Genomic DNA, 15,501 nt, shown 5'->3' with positions numbered 1-15,501 from the left:
ACGAATTTCTGATGACATATTCGCTATTTCTGTTTTGCTCATACATTGTGCTTAAAGACAGGAATATTTATGTGCCACTCATTAACAACCACAGAAAGATCACAAAACCTGACATATTATAGAGTACATGGTTTTGATTTATTATATCATTTTTGAAATGAAATAAATATGACTATCATTATCGTACCACATACATAAACCTCAAATAAATATACATGTAAAGTTTGTCTAGTTCCTTAATCACACAGTATTATGTTGTTAGTTTACATTCAATTTTAAATGTACACGTAAACAGTTCAAGGATGCATTTTGTTGGACCAAATAACTTGATAGAAATTAATTAAAACCTGACACAACTATAAGAAAAAGTAGCTTCGAACAAGCAACATAGATAGAGTTTATAGACAAAGTTTGTCTAGTTCCTTAATAACAGTATTTAGTTATTACTTAATTATTACCAAGTCACCAGTTGAAGGAAATATTAATTTTGTTGGACCAAATAAGTTGATAGAAATTAATTTAAACCCGCCGCAATATAAAGAAAAGTGGCGCTGCACAAGCAACATAGATAATCAGTCACAAAATGTATTTGAATGATATGATCTTTAAATAAATGGCTCCAATACGATGCTTTTGAAATATGCACCTGTATTGTTTAGAGAAATAAACTTTCTATAATAATTTACAATGTGATAAGATACGACATGAAATACTTGTCCAGGGGCGCATCCAGAACCAAATTTGTGTGTGTGTGTGTGGGGGGGGGGGGGGCAAGTCCATGGGTGCGAGTATTTTGTTTTTCAATATATATATATAGTATCGTGCGCTATTTCTACATTGTAATATTAAAACTAAAAGGTATGTGTAGCTGATGGCTTGCGAGGGAGACACGCAACGTTTCAATTTATTTCCTAAAAATTTAAGACCAAAAGTGTCTTCACTCCTCCAATTGGAAACAACAAAAAGTCGTGGGGGCATGGCCTACATCCCCCCCCCCCCCTTCATCCAATGTACTGGTCCTATAGAGCGAGCAGAGATTAGAGCGCAAAATAATTAAGGTGAATATCAAAAACTATCTGCTGTGAAAACCAAGTCAGTTTATCAAACAAAAAAAGTTTGCTAAATATGAATTTTTGCTACATATCAATGCAATGTCGTGACCGAGGCTTTATTTTCGCTATTACCACAATTTTGTTGTAACAGAGTTTGTACTAAAGAGCCCCACTGTACTTGCAAGGTGTAATAAGCACAAGCCACGTCTGGTCCTTTCCTCCTTTACCTATCATGTTCCAATAGGCACACAAAGGGTACGCGAGTGGAACATCTGGCTCATTTCAAAAATGCCTCATGATATGTAGGATACCCTTTCTTACAAAAACATTACAAATAAATGAATTTATGCTTAAAAAGGAGATCCCGAGTTTTACCATCATTACTTAAATTCAATGGAAAAAAAACTGAATAAAGACAAAAGTGAATCAGGTGAAAGTGAAAACCTGAATATAATTAACTGATTAACAAGGTCTTGACATATTTCTAAACCTGCTTGAAACTACAAAAAAGTGTACTCCATTGGTAGTGAGTGAAGATTATACACTTTAAATCTCTCATCATAAACTACAGAAACCTGCTGTCTTTGACTTTTGAATGGTGTAGGTTAAAGCTATGAAGATTATTTTTCAATCTTGAAATCTATTTCATATATAGCATTTAGATAACTTAACATTTCAAGACAACTGATGTTGTGTACATGCAAATAAGCAAATACACTTGAAATTTGAGATGGATTCTAATGTGTACAGAAGCTTTGAAAAGAAAACATGAGTAAGTTTATCGTACAAATATTCATTTGAGTTTATTTCTGTTTCAGTTCTCGCTTGACACACGCCTTGAACCCTTGCCAACCCACGGGCTTCTGCAGATGTTCCTGTCATCAACAAAATAAAAATATTTATTTAGTTTCGAATTGCAGAAAGGAAAGTGAAAGCAAAAGGAGAACAGAAAAACATATGACTGACTGCACAATAAAAAATCATCAGTTACCGTCCATCAAAGGTGCAACGCGGTGACAATATTGAAAAAAAGGGTTCGGTAAATTTAAATGAAATGAAATTGAACAAATTCAAGATTTTGTCTTGAAGAAGCGCTAATCATATGATGAAGGCAAGCATTTTTACTAACTAAAACTTTCACAAAGATGCTACCTTTTGTTCTTTTTTTTTCTACGACTATATTTGTCTCAAGATGTGATTTGCTTTGCAATAAGCTGTGAACTAACAATGGATTTTTTTTACAAGTTAAGATTACATTAATGAACAAGAGCACAGAGAAAAAAACTTACAACCTATAATTAAGTGGAAAACGTAATTGGTTGGGGCAGAGGGCAAAGTGAGAAATGTTGCAAGATCATGGAAACAATAGACAATATTAACAAACAAACAAACAAACAAAACAATCAACCAACCAACAAAACAAAAAGTGTGCAACCAATTTCAAGATCTCAACTCACAAAACATCAATTTCATAGTCTTGATGGTTACAGGAACGATTGCACAGAGACAAATACTTCTTTATAATTTATGGTGTTTCTCTTTCCAACCCTGCATGCTTGTGTGTCCCCTACATAGGGGAGTCAGGTTGGTGTAGCAGTACTTTCCTTGCCTTCCACCGCTGTGACCCATGTTCGAATCCCACCTGGGCCAATATGTGGATTGGATTTTCAGTCCCTGCCTTATTCCGTGGGTTTTCCCCAGAATATTCTTCTGGGGTTTTCCTCCCACCTCTAAAACTGTAATTTCTTCTGATTGTATCCTCTCTACAGGTTTCTTCAGGCTTGCGAGCTACAGTGCCTAGGGGCTTTTGAGGAATCCTTGGTTTCATTACTAGAATAATTAACAATAATAAAAACATGTTTGTTTCTTGTTCCTCTGTCATTTGCCTCCGAAGAAAGCCTTCATTTCCACTTTATAATCTAAATAGTCCCTACCAAAAATGCTGCCTCAAAAGGCACATACTGCAAGATGTTTTTTAATGAGCACAATTTTACACTACAATGGATTTCATATTTGTTTTCATTCATCAAATAGTGACTGCATGACTGTATGTGTATGTGTAGTGTCCTATTCATTCTAGTAGTTTGGGGTGTTGAGTAAATAAAACATGATGCTTGAAAGATAATCACCAAGTTGTATGCGAAATAATTTTGACTGCTTTACTTCTCCAAATAAAGGTAATTTGGTTGAAATATTATTCGGTGGAATCTGGAAGTCAATTAACTATTTCTTCTTTGAACCGACAGTGACCAATCACAAAAGCATCAATAAGAAAAGAGAGAATTTGAACAATGACTGTGGATGGATCAATACAGTGAAGGGTAAAAACAATGGGTGCCAGAGTAGGAAAATATGAGTCTATTCAAGAACAATTTTAATATTCTTCACATTTAAATAATGAGAAGATTAACGTCTTTAGAATAAAAAACAAACACACACACAAGATTTAAAAATGTAGGTATTATAATATTAGTGCTCAAATGATTTCTTTTGTTATGTTTGATTTGAAAATAACCAGCAAGTTTTTTTTGCTAATTTGGGTACAAATGATGAAATTAATTTAACAATTACAAATTAATCTGTTAAACTGTATAAATTTTAATTCTTTTTGGGATAACTTAGAAATTGGAAGGTTTCCTAAGCTGTCAATATTGCGAGTGTGAATATGTGCATGCAAGTAGAAAGTGTGCAGAGAAAAAAAGACAGATAGTTTCACAAAATGTAGATATAGGACACTTACCGTCTGAGAGTGTGATAGAGGTAATAAGAAGATGCAACAAAATTATAAATGGATATTAAAATCGAGCGCAATTTAGAAAATTACACACTGATTACAAGATATTTATTTCACAATGTTGGATATACAACTGCAATAACTGTGATTTTAGATAAAACAACACTTTCAGGCAATGGTGAATTATGTTATATCTGCATGCAATTTATATAAAGAAACACGCCAACAATGCAAAACTATTTTGAGGTCCAACAAGAACCTCACTGATATAACTTCTAGCAAAAAAATAATTATAGGAGTGTTTTCAGCATTTTAAACACACGTTTGCTGAATCCACTAACGGACCATCAAAGAGTTAATAAATGCTTACCCTGAAGCCACGATGTATTCTATTCTTCATCACTCCCAAGAATTCTTTCTGGCTAAGCTTCCCATCCCCTGCCAAAAAAAAGTGTCAATCAATTAGGAAACATGCTTTCAGAAATTGGAATTTTTGAATTCTAAGCTTTATATACAGGGTGGTACAAAAAGAAGGAAACCCACTTTTGACAGGAATTTCAACCTACTTACTTAACTTATTCGATCTGGTTTTTTTTTATAATGTAGTGAAGTACATGTATAGCTCTTCAACCATACGTGGTGATAAAATCTTTAAAAAATCGCAAGAATAGTGTCATTAAGCTAATTTGAATCCAAGTGACCAAAATCACTGTTGTCCATGTGTAAGTCTAGTGTAGTGTTTTTTGGTCTTCAAATCAAGCTCCGGAGCTCAGTCATGCAAATGAAAATTGCTGTCAAAAGTGGTTTCCTTCTTTTTGCAGTCACCACCCTGTACTACCCCCTGTAGTTTCTTTGCTTACAGAAATTGACACTGGACATATGCTTACAAATTGGTCTCTGAAGCATGTAAATACATTAAATATTCAGTCACGGTGAACGGTCTGTCACTTACCATCTTTGTCAAATATCTGGAAAACAGTGTGCACCACATGGGGATCCAGTATGTGACCTGTTGCCACCTGAACAGCACGGCCGAACTCAGCTGCAACATATGGTACAATATCAGGCTGGTTAGTAACTCAACACAGTACAGGTATACATTTCACTCAATTAAGAGATCAGTGAGCCGAGGTGCAATTCAAGGATGTTATTCAATAAATTCCAAATCACATAAGTTAGGGGCTTGGTCTTTCTATCCAAGAAGGACCTTAATACTAAACTTTTAACCCTCCTATGCAAACATCATTCTGTGCAAAGTTGTCCTTTCAGTCAATATCAATCAAGTGATTGTTTTTAACAGTTAAGAGCTCCCAGTCTACATAAAGCAGGATTGAACTGTATGTAACTTGATACAGCAATGCTTTGACTGTAGGCGATTGATAAGCCAGCTGTGCCTGGCTAGCACTTGCCTGCTTTTGTATGTTGACTGAATTTGACTGGTAACAGTACTTTAAATATGATCTGACTGTTGGTGACTAGCCTGTGTAAAGGGCAGGGGAAGAGGATTGATTTTTGACTGTCTGTGACTGTTCAGACAGCAGGAGGATTCCAGCCAGTGAGCAGCTTGCTGGTATTTTTTTCTTAATTTTTCAAATTAAAAAAATTATAATTTACCTTCATTCATGGGCTGATCAGCAAAGGTGAACATTTTCAGCACAATCTCAAAGTCGTCCAGGTTGTTCAGGAACTGGAAGAAATCCTTGAAGTTCACAAAGTTGATGCCCTGGAAAGGAATAATTGTAATGACAGGAATTAATTGAAGTTTCTTGCTCAGGGTAAACGTTCAAACATTCAGTGCTCCTCATTGCTGATTCCAATGTTTCAAAACTTGGGTTTTTGTTGTTGTTTTTTTATTAAACCTAGGTTAAACATGTTCATTTGCATGATTTGAAAAGCCTGTAAGCAGAGATTCCTTTAACTAGAATTAGGCATTTTTGCATATCGTTGCTTTGCTCACAAAGTGACAAAACCTCAAAAATGAATTATTGTTCGATTTTGAGTTATACTGGCGTTTTTATTATATTTGTCTCAAGGAACAATTTGACCAAGTTTCAAAGCAAAATATTGTTTACTTAAAATTGTAATTATCGTAAACAAACATTTGACAAAAAGCCGGAAATCCTTGTTTTTTGTTTTTACGAAGTGTAAAAAAGCGTAAAGTACGTGTTCTCACAAAGTGGCAAAAAAGTCACCTCATTTGCAGGGCGAACGTCTTCACGGGTCAGGATGGGAGCTTACACATGCGGGCAAATGATTTTGAAAGAGAACAGACGCGCGCTCAACTGTCCTAAGACGCATAAAAGTAACGGTGTGTTGCACGGACAAAAAGTACAAACAATAAAAGCCTCCGCGATTCATGTTCCCACGTAGTGACAAAAACTGTGTACAAAGTAATGGGGAAAACTATATGGGCCTCCGCGTATTGATGTTCTCACGAAGTACAAAAAGGTCTCATTAATGAATTACTGTTTAATTAAAAGAGATTTTTACACCAACTATTAAGTAGTAAAGAGCAAATCAAGCTATTGGACAATGCAAACATTTCCGAATTCTGTTACTGCAAAGTGGTCGAAAATGTCTACGGGGAAAAAAAGGAATAACTGCAAATGCGATTATCTCGTTATGAACTTTTGCCAGATTTAGAGGTTTTTGTCAATTTTTGAGTACAGCGACGATATACTTGTGTATCTCTGTGCAGTTTCACCGTGTCAATTACAAAATATATATATCATTTCATCTTTGGATTCTCTGCCAGTTATAATAAGCCAATACATCAGTTTGGAACGGCCCATTCGAACATGGAGAGCTTTTGTGTCATCTCAACTGCTATCAATCTCAAAGATCCATTCTGTCCTACAAAGGTCCCTAATTACACAGCATTAGCTCAGTGGCGTAGCCACGGGGGGCCGTGGGGGGGGGGGCTGGACAGCCCCCCCATGAAAACTTGTCGCCCCCCCCCAGTCGCCCCCCACTGAGATTTTGAGTTTCTAAAAAAATTATCATTGATCTACATGACGCCCCCCCCCCCCATGAAATGTTCCAGCCCCCCCCCCCCCAGCGCCCCCCACTGAAAAAATTCCTGGCTACGCCACTGCATTAGCTAATGGTTTGTGTTATGGACTCAGGGATAATGATGCGTGAATTTCCTAGATCTCCATGTATGGCAATTACAGCCCTGACATCAAAACCCCATTAAAAATGTATATTCGTGACGCGCACCAAGCGTGCTTAAAACCTGCATCAAGCACATCGGATTGAGGCTAAGACTCATTCTCGGAAGTCTATCCTATTTTTTTCATTGTGCTTAAGCCCTACTAGATAATACCCTCGTGGTTCTGAATTAAACACGACACAACTGTTACAGAAGAACAGGGGTAAGTGTGCCTCCTCATCAAATTAAATAGTAATGCGCGCGTGCACTTTACTTCATAAATTACTAATGGAATAGGCGCCCACGCAGTAATTTCTCTACTAAGCATTGTGGTGCCCATACTCCAAATTATGCAGTTCATCCGTTAAGTATTTTGCTTTAATGTTTTCCAACCCTACAGATACATTATCAAATTGTAACAATGACCTCGGTTCGGAATTTCCAAAGAATAAATGTTATTGTGCAAAAGGTTCCTAATAGTTTTTATAATCATATAATTACTTACTCATTTTTTAAATTCTTTTTGATACTGCACTTTTGGTTATTAGCCCTCCTACACGCAAACATTCATTCTGTGCCAAATAGTCCTTTGAGTCAAAATCAATCGAGTGACTGTTTTCAACAGTTAAGAATTCCCAGCGTACTTAAAACAGGATTGACTGGCTGGGACTGTTTAAGTAACTTGAAACAGCCTGCTTTGACTACGGGTGAGTGATAAAATAGCTGTGACCACAACTTGCCTGCTTTGTCTGTTGACCCAGTTTGACTAGTCACAGTGCTTGCTAAAACATGATCTGACCGCTGGTGACTAGCCTTTGTTAACAGTATAGCTGGGAAAGTAGAAGTGAATTTTGACTGTCCATGACTGTTTGAATAGCAGGAGGGTTAGAAAAAGAACTGTTTTTAAAAATGAAACATGCAGCAAAATAAGATAATCACCGAAGTATTGATTGAAATCATCCTCCACCTCTGTGGTCTGGGTTCGATTCCCACCCAGGCCGAAATGTGGATTGGGTTTTCAGTCACTCTTTGATTCTTTGGGTTTACCGCCTAGATAAACTGTCTGGGTTTTTTCCCACCTCTTGTCTCAACATTTCTACAACTAGTTTACTCTCTCCAAAACTTTCTTCAGGCTAGAACGCTATGGGTGTTTTGAGGGAATCCTTGGTTTCATTACCAGAAAACAAACCATACTAAAATAAGATTTCTCTGAGGTTGGTTTGGGTATATACATTTAACCTCACCCAGATGACACAGCAAAGGAAATGGTGACTTTCTAGAAAAACACTTGACTTGTTTTTTACTTCCTTGTTGAGAGTTGTTTTTATCCACTTTACCACAGCTATACAGCAGTTTTCCCATGAGAGTTGGAGTATCCGGAATTCACTGAAATAGCCTGTGCACAACCTGTTTTTGTTTCCCTAAAGTAATAAGTCACACTTGCTGGTCAATCATCATGGGAATGCAAGGGAACCGTAAATTTTTAATGTGACAGTTGGCAACTCTATAAAGATCTTGAAAGTCTTAGAAGGAAGTAGAATCAGGATCAATACACTTTGAAAAGAGACTCGGCATTGTGTGTGTGTGGGAAGATCGTGATCACCACATGAACAGTTGTTTGTGCATAGAGGACTGCACTAAGTGATTCTTTGCAAAGTGACCCTCATGGGCACGACAAACACTGTGGCCGTTGTGTACAGACTGACACTGCAAACAAAAAAAAATTCTCCAGAAGTTGATGATGAGCTTATCATCGCTGTAGGTGTACAGGCAGGATGCAGCTAGGTGTCACGTGGGAAGAGGATTTACTGCCAGTTGTGAAGGAAACACAATAGGAGGATCATATCTGATCAAATAGCGGACCATTTCAGTGGACAACACACCAGTGGATGATCAAGCATCGAATCAGGATGGAGCTGTGTGGGCTAGTGATCTAATTATGCAGTCTGGCTGATACCGCGGCATGATTAACTGGCACATTTAACAAGGAAGCTGATAATGCACTGAGTGCAATTACATCAGGCGGACTACATTCAATACGGGTGTATAGCAGCTGGGAAAGCACAGATTCATGACCACAGGATTTTTGGATGTGACCATGGATGGGGGCTTTCCCAATTCGACTGTCAAGATGAACTGCACGACAGTGGAACCAACAAACTCAACCCAGGAGGAGGAGGATCATGTGTTTAACATCATCAGCGCCTGTGCGTGGATCATTACTGTGCTGCTCATTCTGCTGCTCAACATACTGTGCCTCATCATTTTGTCCCGGGTGAAGGAGTTTCACGACGCCACCAAAATCTTCCTGAAGTCCATGACCGTTGGGGATCTGGTGCTGGGCCTGTTCTTCTATCTACCCATGATCGGTGTCTCGTTCGCAGGAAGGAAATGGCCCTTTGGTGGGCTATGTTTTGTTCAAGCATGGATGATCAGGCAGGGCCTTCCGGCCTACAGCCTGTCCCTGCTCCTAGTCACTATCGATAGATACATTGCCGTTGTCTACCCACTGAAGTATAAAAACCTGCTAACCCGACGACGAGCCAAAGTAACGGTATTCATAGTCTGGATTCTGACGAACATTTACGCATTGGTGTCGTCCATCAAGGCCAACTGGAAGAGCAGTTACAATCCCTACCTGTTTGTGTGTACATACGATGAACCCGAAAACGAGTTCGCAGCTTTTTTACAGACCATACTAAGCATGGCAATAGTACTGATCATCATCTTAATGTACATACGGATACTCATCATCGCTCGGAGCCAGGCTGCACTGATCGCGTCCCAGCATCCGCTAGTCACCATCAATGGTGAGTTACAATCACCACCGCCCATGAACCGGAAATCCTTCACCACCATCTTCATCGTCACCATGACGCTCTTTCTGGGCTGGCTACCATCTTTGGTCATGGGCTTCATGAATAAATCCCAAGACATCGCCCCTCAGGTCAGAGTGGCTTCCCAGATACTACTAGCGTCCGTGAGCTGGCTGAACGTTATCATCTACTACGTGCGCAATCGGGCCTTCAGAGAGGCAGGTCAGACCTTTCTACGCAGGACGACCAGGAACTGTTGCGGACTTTGGAACGAAGACAATAACAACTTTGGACAAAGCTACGAACACTCCAGATCAAGTAGAGGAGCTCAGGCATAACAATTAATATTATTGTTTTGAATGTTGAAGTTAAAGTTAATTTAACTATAAAAAAAAATGTCAGTCTCAAACTTCTCCCATACTTAAAACAAATATAATGCATATCTTGTCACAGCACAACAGAAATTCCATGTTAAAGCTCGCTACAAACACCTATTTAAAAGTACTATGATTACTTTTATTCCATTAGGAACTCCTTTTTTATTTCGTTACATCAGTGCTTTATACTATGAAGAAGAAAGGGCGTATACTTGGGCAGGCCGTCACCGCGTTATAGGCAAATTAGGACCGAGTTATGGGGACTTTCTGCTGTCCCCACAGCATCTTCGGTCCCCATGGTACCTCGAGCGCTGGGTCTATTATTGAAAACGGTCCTCGATCGTTCAATTATGTGCTTAGTCTATATGAGAATGTTAAATTACAGGGAGAAAGGGAAACACAAAGCATTGTCCTCGGGCGTATAGAAATTCACGACTGTGTGTGTATGTGAGTATGTAAACACCGGCAAACGTGGACTAGGGACAAATGGGTTAGGGCACAAACACAGGGTCCACGATTGAAATTCATGTACAAAACCAATGAGAGCTGTTGCTAAAAAGTTATTAAGGTACAAACAAAGGAATGAAGATTAGGGACAATAGGGGGTCCCTAGGGGGAGTTTGTTTCTGCATTCAATAGTGGACGTTGAACAAAAGAGGACAATAGGGTCACCAATTCCCGAGAGGTCCCCTATTTGGATTTGTGTACAAAACATATGGGAGGTCTTCCTAAAAACGAGACTGTATGTGAATGTGTGTGTGTTCAGAAGTTGCTCGACCCCTAAGCAGGAACCGAAAGCCGCCTCTCGCCCGTGAAGCGGACAACCACCTCCCCCTGTGTAGAGGGCGAGGTGAAGCCTCATTTTTTTTAAATAGGCACTAATTACTTTACTGACAACAAACCATAAGTTACAGTTTGAAGGAGTTTCAAATCAGGCCAGTTTACCAAGTGTAAAAACTAAATGGTGTGTGATAACATCAAAGTGTTAATCAGGTTTTGTATATAAATCGATGTGAAAAAGACTTTCTAGACTATGAAATGTAAATAATATTGTCCAAGTCTATGAAAAAGCACACATTGTTTTGTCCTTGTTAATTTTTTTGGAATTTGATACATTATTTTGGTAGTAGACTGTCTCTGGGCAATTCTTAACTCTCATTTTAGCTTAAATTATTTTACTACCGAGGTTCAAAGCCAAGTCTTTCCACCGACCTCTATATTTTTTAAAAAGAACCTTCGAAACGGGTTTTAATCTACCAATACTCTGTTGATTTATTTCTAGTTCAATGTGTTTGGCCTTTGCCTCAACATGACTACTAAAGGATGCTGATTCACTTTTCAAAATTACGACCATAAAAATGATTCATACCTTATAATAGGAACAACATAAAATTCAAAGTATCGTGTGACATGACATAAATATTCCAAGTTTCCTTCCTGCTTTCAGTGTCACAAACAAGTTTTTACACTGGTGGTTGTGGAACCTTGTAAAAACTTCCAACTGAACTGCTAATTTTAAAGCATCAGATGAGGGGCATTTAAAAAACAAAAAACAAGTTGGAACGATAAAAATCACAGATTAAACATGTTTCATATTTTGAATTGATGCATTTTTGAAGTAATGCATATCGTCGGTGTTTTCACAAAAAGACAAAACCCTGGAAAATCGATAATTTTTCGATTTTTAGTTTAGCTGGCTTTTTAATTACATTTGACACAAAGAACAATTTGACCAAGTTTCAAAGCGAAAAAAAAGTCTGAAATCCGTGGGTGTTTTGTTTTTTGTTTTGGAAGCGACAAAAAGTCACCTCGTTAGCAAGGCCAAAGGGATCATGCATTGCTCTACATGCATCAGGTTGGGAGCGGACGTTTGCTCAAGAATGATGTTGAAAAAGAACAGACGCGCGCGCTCCACTGTCATATGATGCGTAAAAGTAACAATTTCTCACAATGTTTTTATGTTTTCAGGAAGTGACAAAGACTGTGTACAAACTACAAGTAAAGGCCTCTGCTTATTGCTGTTTTCAAGAAGTGTAAAAGAGTTTTAATTAATGAATTACTGTTTAATTAAGAGAGACTTTTAACATCAACTTTAAATTAGCAAACAGAGTATACCTTACTAGACAATACAACAACAAAAATGACATTCCCAAATATGTTACTACAAAGTGGTCGAAATTGTCTTTTGAAAAAAAAAGGATTAACTTCAAATGCGCTTATCTTATGACCTTTTTACAGGACATGGAGGTTTTGTCACTTCGTGAAAACACCGTCGATATCAATAAGATACGAGCAATGTTGTGATAAGAGCAATTGGGTATAAATTTCTTGGTTCTCCACATCAATTTCAATTCAACATTTATGTCCATTCATATGTAAGTTAAAAGGAAAGCTGAGTTGAGAAAACACATCAGGAAAGAGAAAAAAATATCAGAATACAGATTTTCTGTTCAGTTTTGCGTATCATCATTCTCCATTCTCACCAACCATCTAAATCTATCAATGACAGAGGAGATCTACATACTTCACTTAAAATGCACTTAAAGGACGCGGCGGACCAATTCACCCCCATTACACTACAACTTGCCTAGCTAAGAAAAAAGAGCTGCATTAAAGAAACGTGTCCTCAATAATCTCATGCCCAAGTATATTATGGTGCATCTTGCTGAATGGAGTCAAGATGTTTTACAAAGTGAATCATCCGAGATGAGCACTCAGGATAGAATAATTTCACTGATCTAATGAACTTACTTATTGCAACACTGATGAAAGCTTTTGGTCAGTGTCTTATGATGAATTAGCGTATGGGTCACTCTGTGCATTTGGGGTCCACTTTTTCACCCGTCCCCGAATATAAATTGTAGTCTACTAATAATAATTCTATAGCTTCGAATAGCTGTTTAAATTACTCCCAACTCGAAAATGATGTTTAAAAGATGATCATTTGCTCAAAACAACTGGTTTTAGTGGTCAGAAATTGCCTCAGATCGCACCACAGAGCGTCTAGAATCCAAAATTTGTGGGGCCCTTAACGGGCCCCAGATCCCACGCCATTAGGGCTTCGCGCTCACATTAGTGCTGATCAAGGTATGTTCTCCCCCCCCCCCAAAAAAAAAAACCTTTTGAGAAGCGATTGACACCCTTAAATGCAGTTGTCCTCCAAGAGTGATCATGAATAGCAAACTACATACCCAACAAATAAACAAATCGTTTGAAGTCATTCATAATGATACTTGAATGGCAAATTACAAAGTAAACAGGGGACGTGAACATGTGTCACGATTTGGACCCTAACTTTATAGAATTACTAATATATCTTTTGAAACCTTAATTTCGTTTCACAATGTCAAACTCGCTCAATAGCTACGAGGCAGATTATAATAATCAGTCGGTACGTGTGGAAACTGCCATATTACAAATCCAGATTGTGTTTCTCCTGACGCATGTGAGACAGAGACGAGAGTTAATTAATTCAAGCATACTTGGTGATGAGAGACATGGCAATTGTAACAACCTCTAGGCACATGATATTGAAATGGCACCTTCAGCAGCACCTCTGGAGCCGTGTATACGCGCCTCTTGGGTGTTGAAAACTCCACATCCAACAACTCGCACTTGTTAACGGAAAAATTACAAACAATCCCTCCATGAACCGGTATAAAAAGAACTGGGATTACATGCGCAGTCACGACACATGGGTTATTAGGCTGCGGATCATTCATGACAAGTTAATGCTCATCACGGAATATAATCCTTATAGTCTTTTCCAGCATGAAGCGGGCATCTAATGATCTGATTAATCATGATGAAACTGACAAGGCGGCAACCCCTAGGGACATCACGGCTCAATTTGGGACCATTTCGTTATAAATTCCATTAAAAAAATGACACAAAATACATTAGAGTAACTTTCCAGCTTAAAAAAATGGTAATCTCTCACACACACTGTTAATTTGTAGACCATTATTAAATCAAATGAAAAGAGTGGTAATATATGACTTTGTAACATATACAGGGTGAGTAAAAAAACGAAACCCAAACGTCGGGACCATTGTTTTAGTGAAATTTTGCATGTAGCACATCCATTTTTGGTTATTTGTATTGAAAAGAGGACGCTGTGGCTGTGATGTCATTTGAGGAAGACACTGCTCAGTTTAGGGATTTTCTGTTCAAATTATGAACCTGCAATCTGCTCATTGAAATCATTTGTGAAAAAGGGTTGCCGACTGGCTTGCTGCCATGCACTGATATACAACAACGTATCACCAAAGAAAAGAAAATATATGACAGCAAAATATTGAAAATTCTAGCAACATTTTGTGCTGAAATAGCTGTTACATTGAGATTTCTGCCCGGAATGACATCAAAGTTTTGATCATGAATATGAAAATGTTCATCAGCATAAAAACCAAAAGGCACCAATATATCCTTCAAAATGGCAAAACAAAAATTGAAAATAAGCTTAAATGGGACCATGGAGGATGGGACACAAAGGTGCATTTTCAAGGACTGCATTAACAACATTACATTACATGGGCCCTTTCATGTCATCCCTCACACTGTAGCCAAGGACTTTGTGCTTCCCTTGTTTATCCTAGCCCTGCTCGGTTTAGTATCGTTTCAGTCATCTGGTGTTAAGAGAGACTGGACAGTACGGGATTACGATAGCAGTTTCCTGCCAGTTGCCATGGAAACCTGGGACACGCTTTGTTCCTTCTCATCGGTCAGTGTGCAGAGATAGAGGAGTCATGGGTTTCTTGGTGCTACAAAAATGTGTACCGCTATTTACTAGTTAGGCCACACATAGACCCAGGGTTTGCCCTGAACTTTTTTTTCACTAGCCAGCCAGACAAATAAAACAGACCCTTATCTAGTCCTCATTTCTATACGGCTGTGCTAATTTGTTTTATCTGTTTTATAGTTTTCTGAAGATGTGATTGCCCTCTTATTTTGTCATCGTCAATGACCGCTGACTAGACTGGTTAACGATTTACGCAGTGGCCATGAGGCATGCAACGCTGCCATGCTGATTGAGTAGTACCAAGAACAGCCATTGTTGGGAAGATGCCATCATCGGACCGGATACATCATCAGTTGGTGAAGTACTGTTGCAGTGTTTCAGCAGTTGCTGCTTCGATCCCTGCTACACTGAATTTGTATTTATTTTAAATTTATTTTAAACTTGTGTAGGACTAGAACTTTATTAGGGAAAATCCTCTTGTCTGTTTCCCCAATAGGTCTGCTGAAGAGATCTACATCCCAGTTTTTCAATTTTTTTTCCACACTGGAGAATTATCAGTCACAATTTGGCTGCCGTTCTCTGCCATATCTCAAGTATCGGTTTACGTCTTGCGGAAAAGCGCAATTGATA

At 38.3% G+C, this 15,501-nt stretch overlaps 2 protein-coding genes across 2 annotated transcripts in view; one reads left to right on the top strand and one right to left on the bottom strand.

Moving 5' to 3' along the window:
- Positions 1–116: 116 nt before the first annotated feature.
- LOC119727333 (calcium uptake protein 3, mitochondrial-like) overlaps positions 117–15,501 on the bottom strand; it is a 35,505-nt gene continuing 20,120 nt past the window's right edge. Inside the window, exons 9-12 of the mRNA XM_038199186.1 lie at positions 5,401–5,509; positions 4,739–4,828; positions 4,157–4,224; positions 117–1,927 (exon numbers count right to left, since the gene is read on the bottom strand). Of these exons, the coding sequence (XP_038055114.1) occupies positions 1,856–1,927; positions 4,157–4,224; positions 4,739–4,828; positions 5,401–5,509 (339 nt within the window). The 3' untranslated portion in view covers positions 117–1,855. The remainder of the gene's footprint in view (positions 1,928–4,156; positions 4,225–4,738; positions 4,829–5,400; positions 5,510–15,501) is intronic.
- Positions 8,184–10,139, top strand: LOC119727331 (beta-2 adrenergic receptor-like). The gene has a single exon (XM_038199183.1). It carries the CDS (start codon positions 9,009–9,011, stop codon positions 10,089–10,091), a length of 1,083 nt encoding a protein of 360 aa, XP_038055111.1. The 5' UTR covers positions 8,184–9,008; the 3' UTR covers positions 10,092–10,139.

This window comes from Patiria miniata, unplaced genomic scaffold (assembly GCF_015706575.1).
Source record: "Patiria miniata isolate m_02_andy unplaced genomic scaffold, ASM1570657v1 HiC_scaffold_20, whole genome shotgun sequence".
Lineage (NCBI taxonomy): Eukaryota > Metazoa > Echinodermata > Asteroidea > Valvatida > Asterinidae > Patiria > Patiria miniata.
Note: the sequence above shows the minus strand (reverse complement) of the source record. Positions and strands in the feature narration are given on the sequence as shown.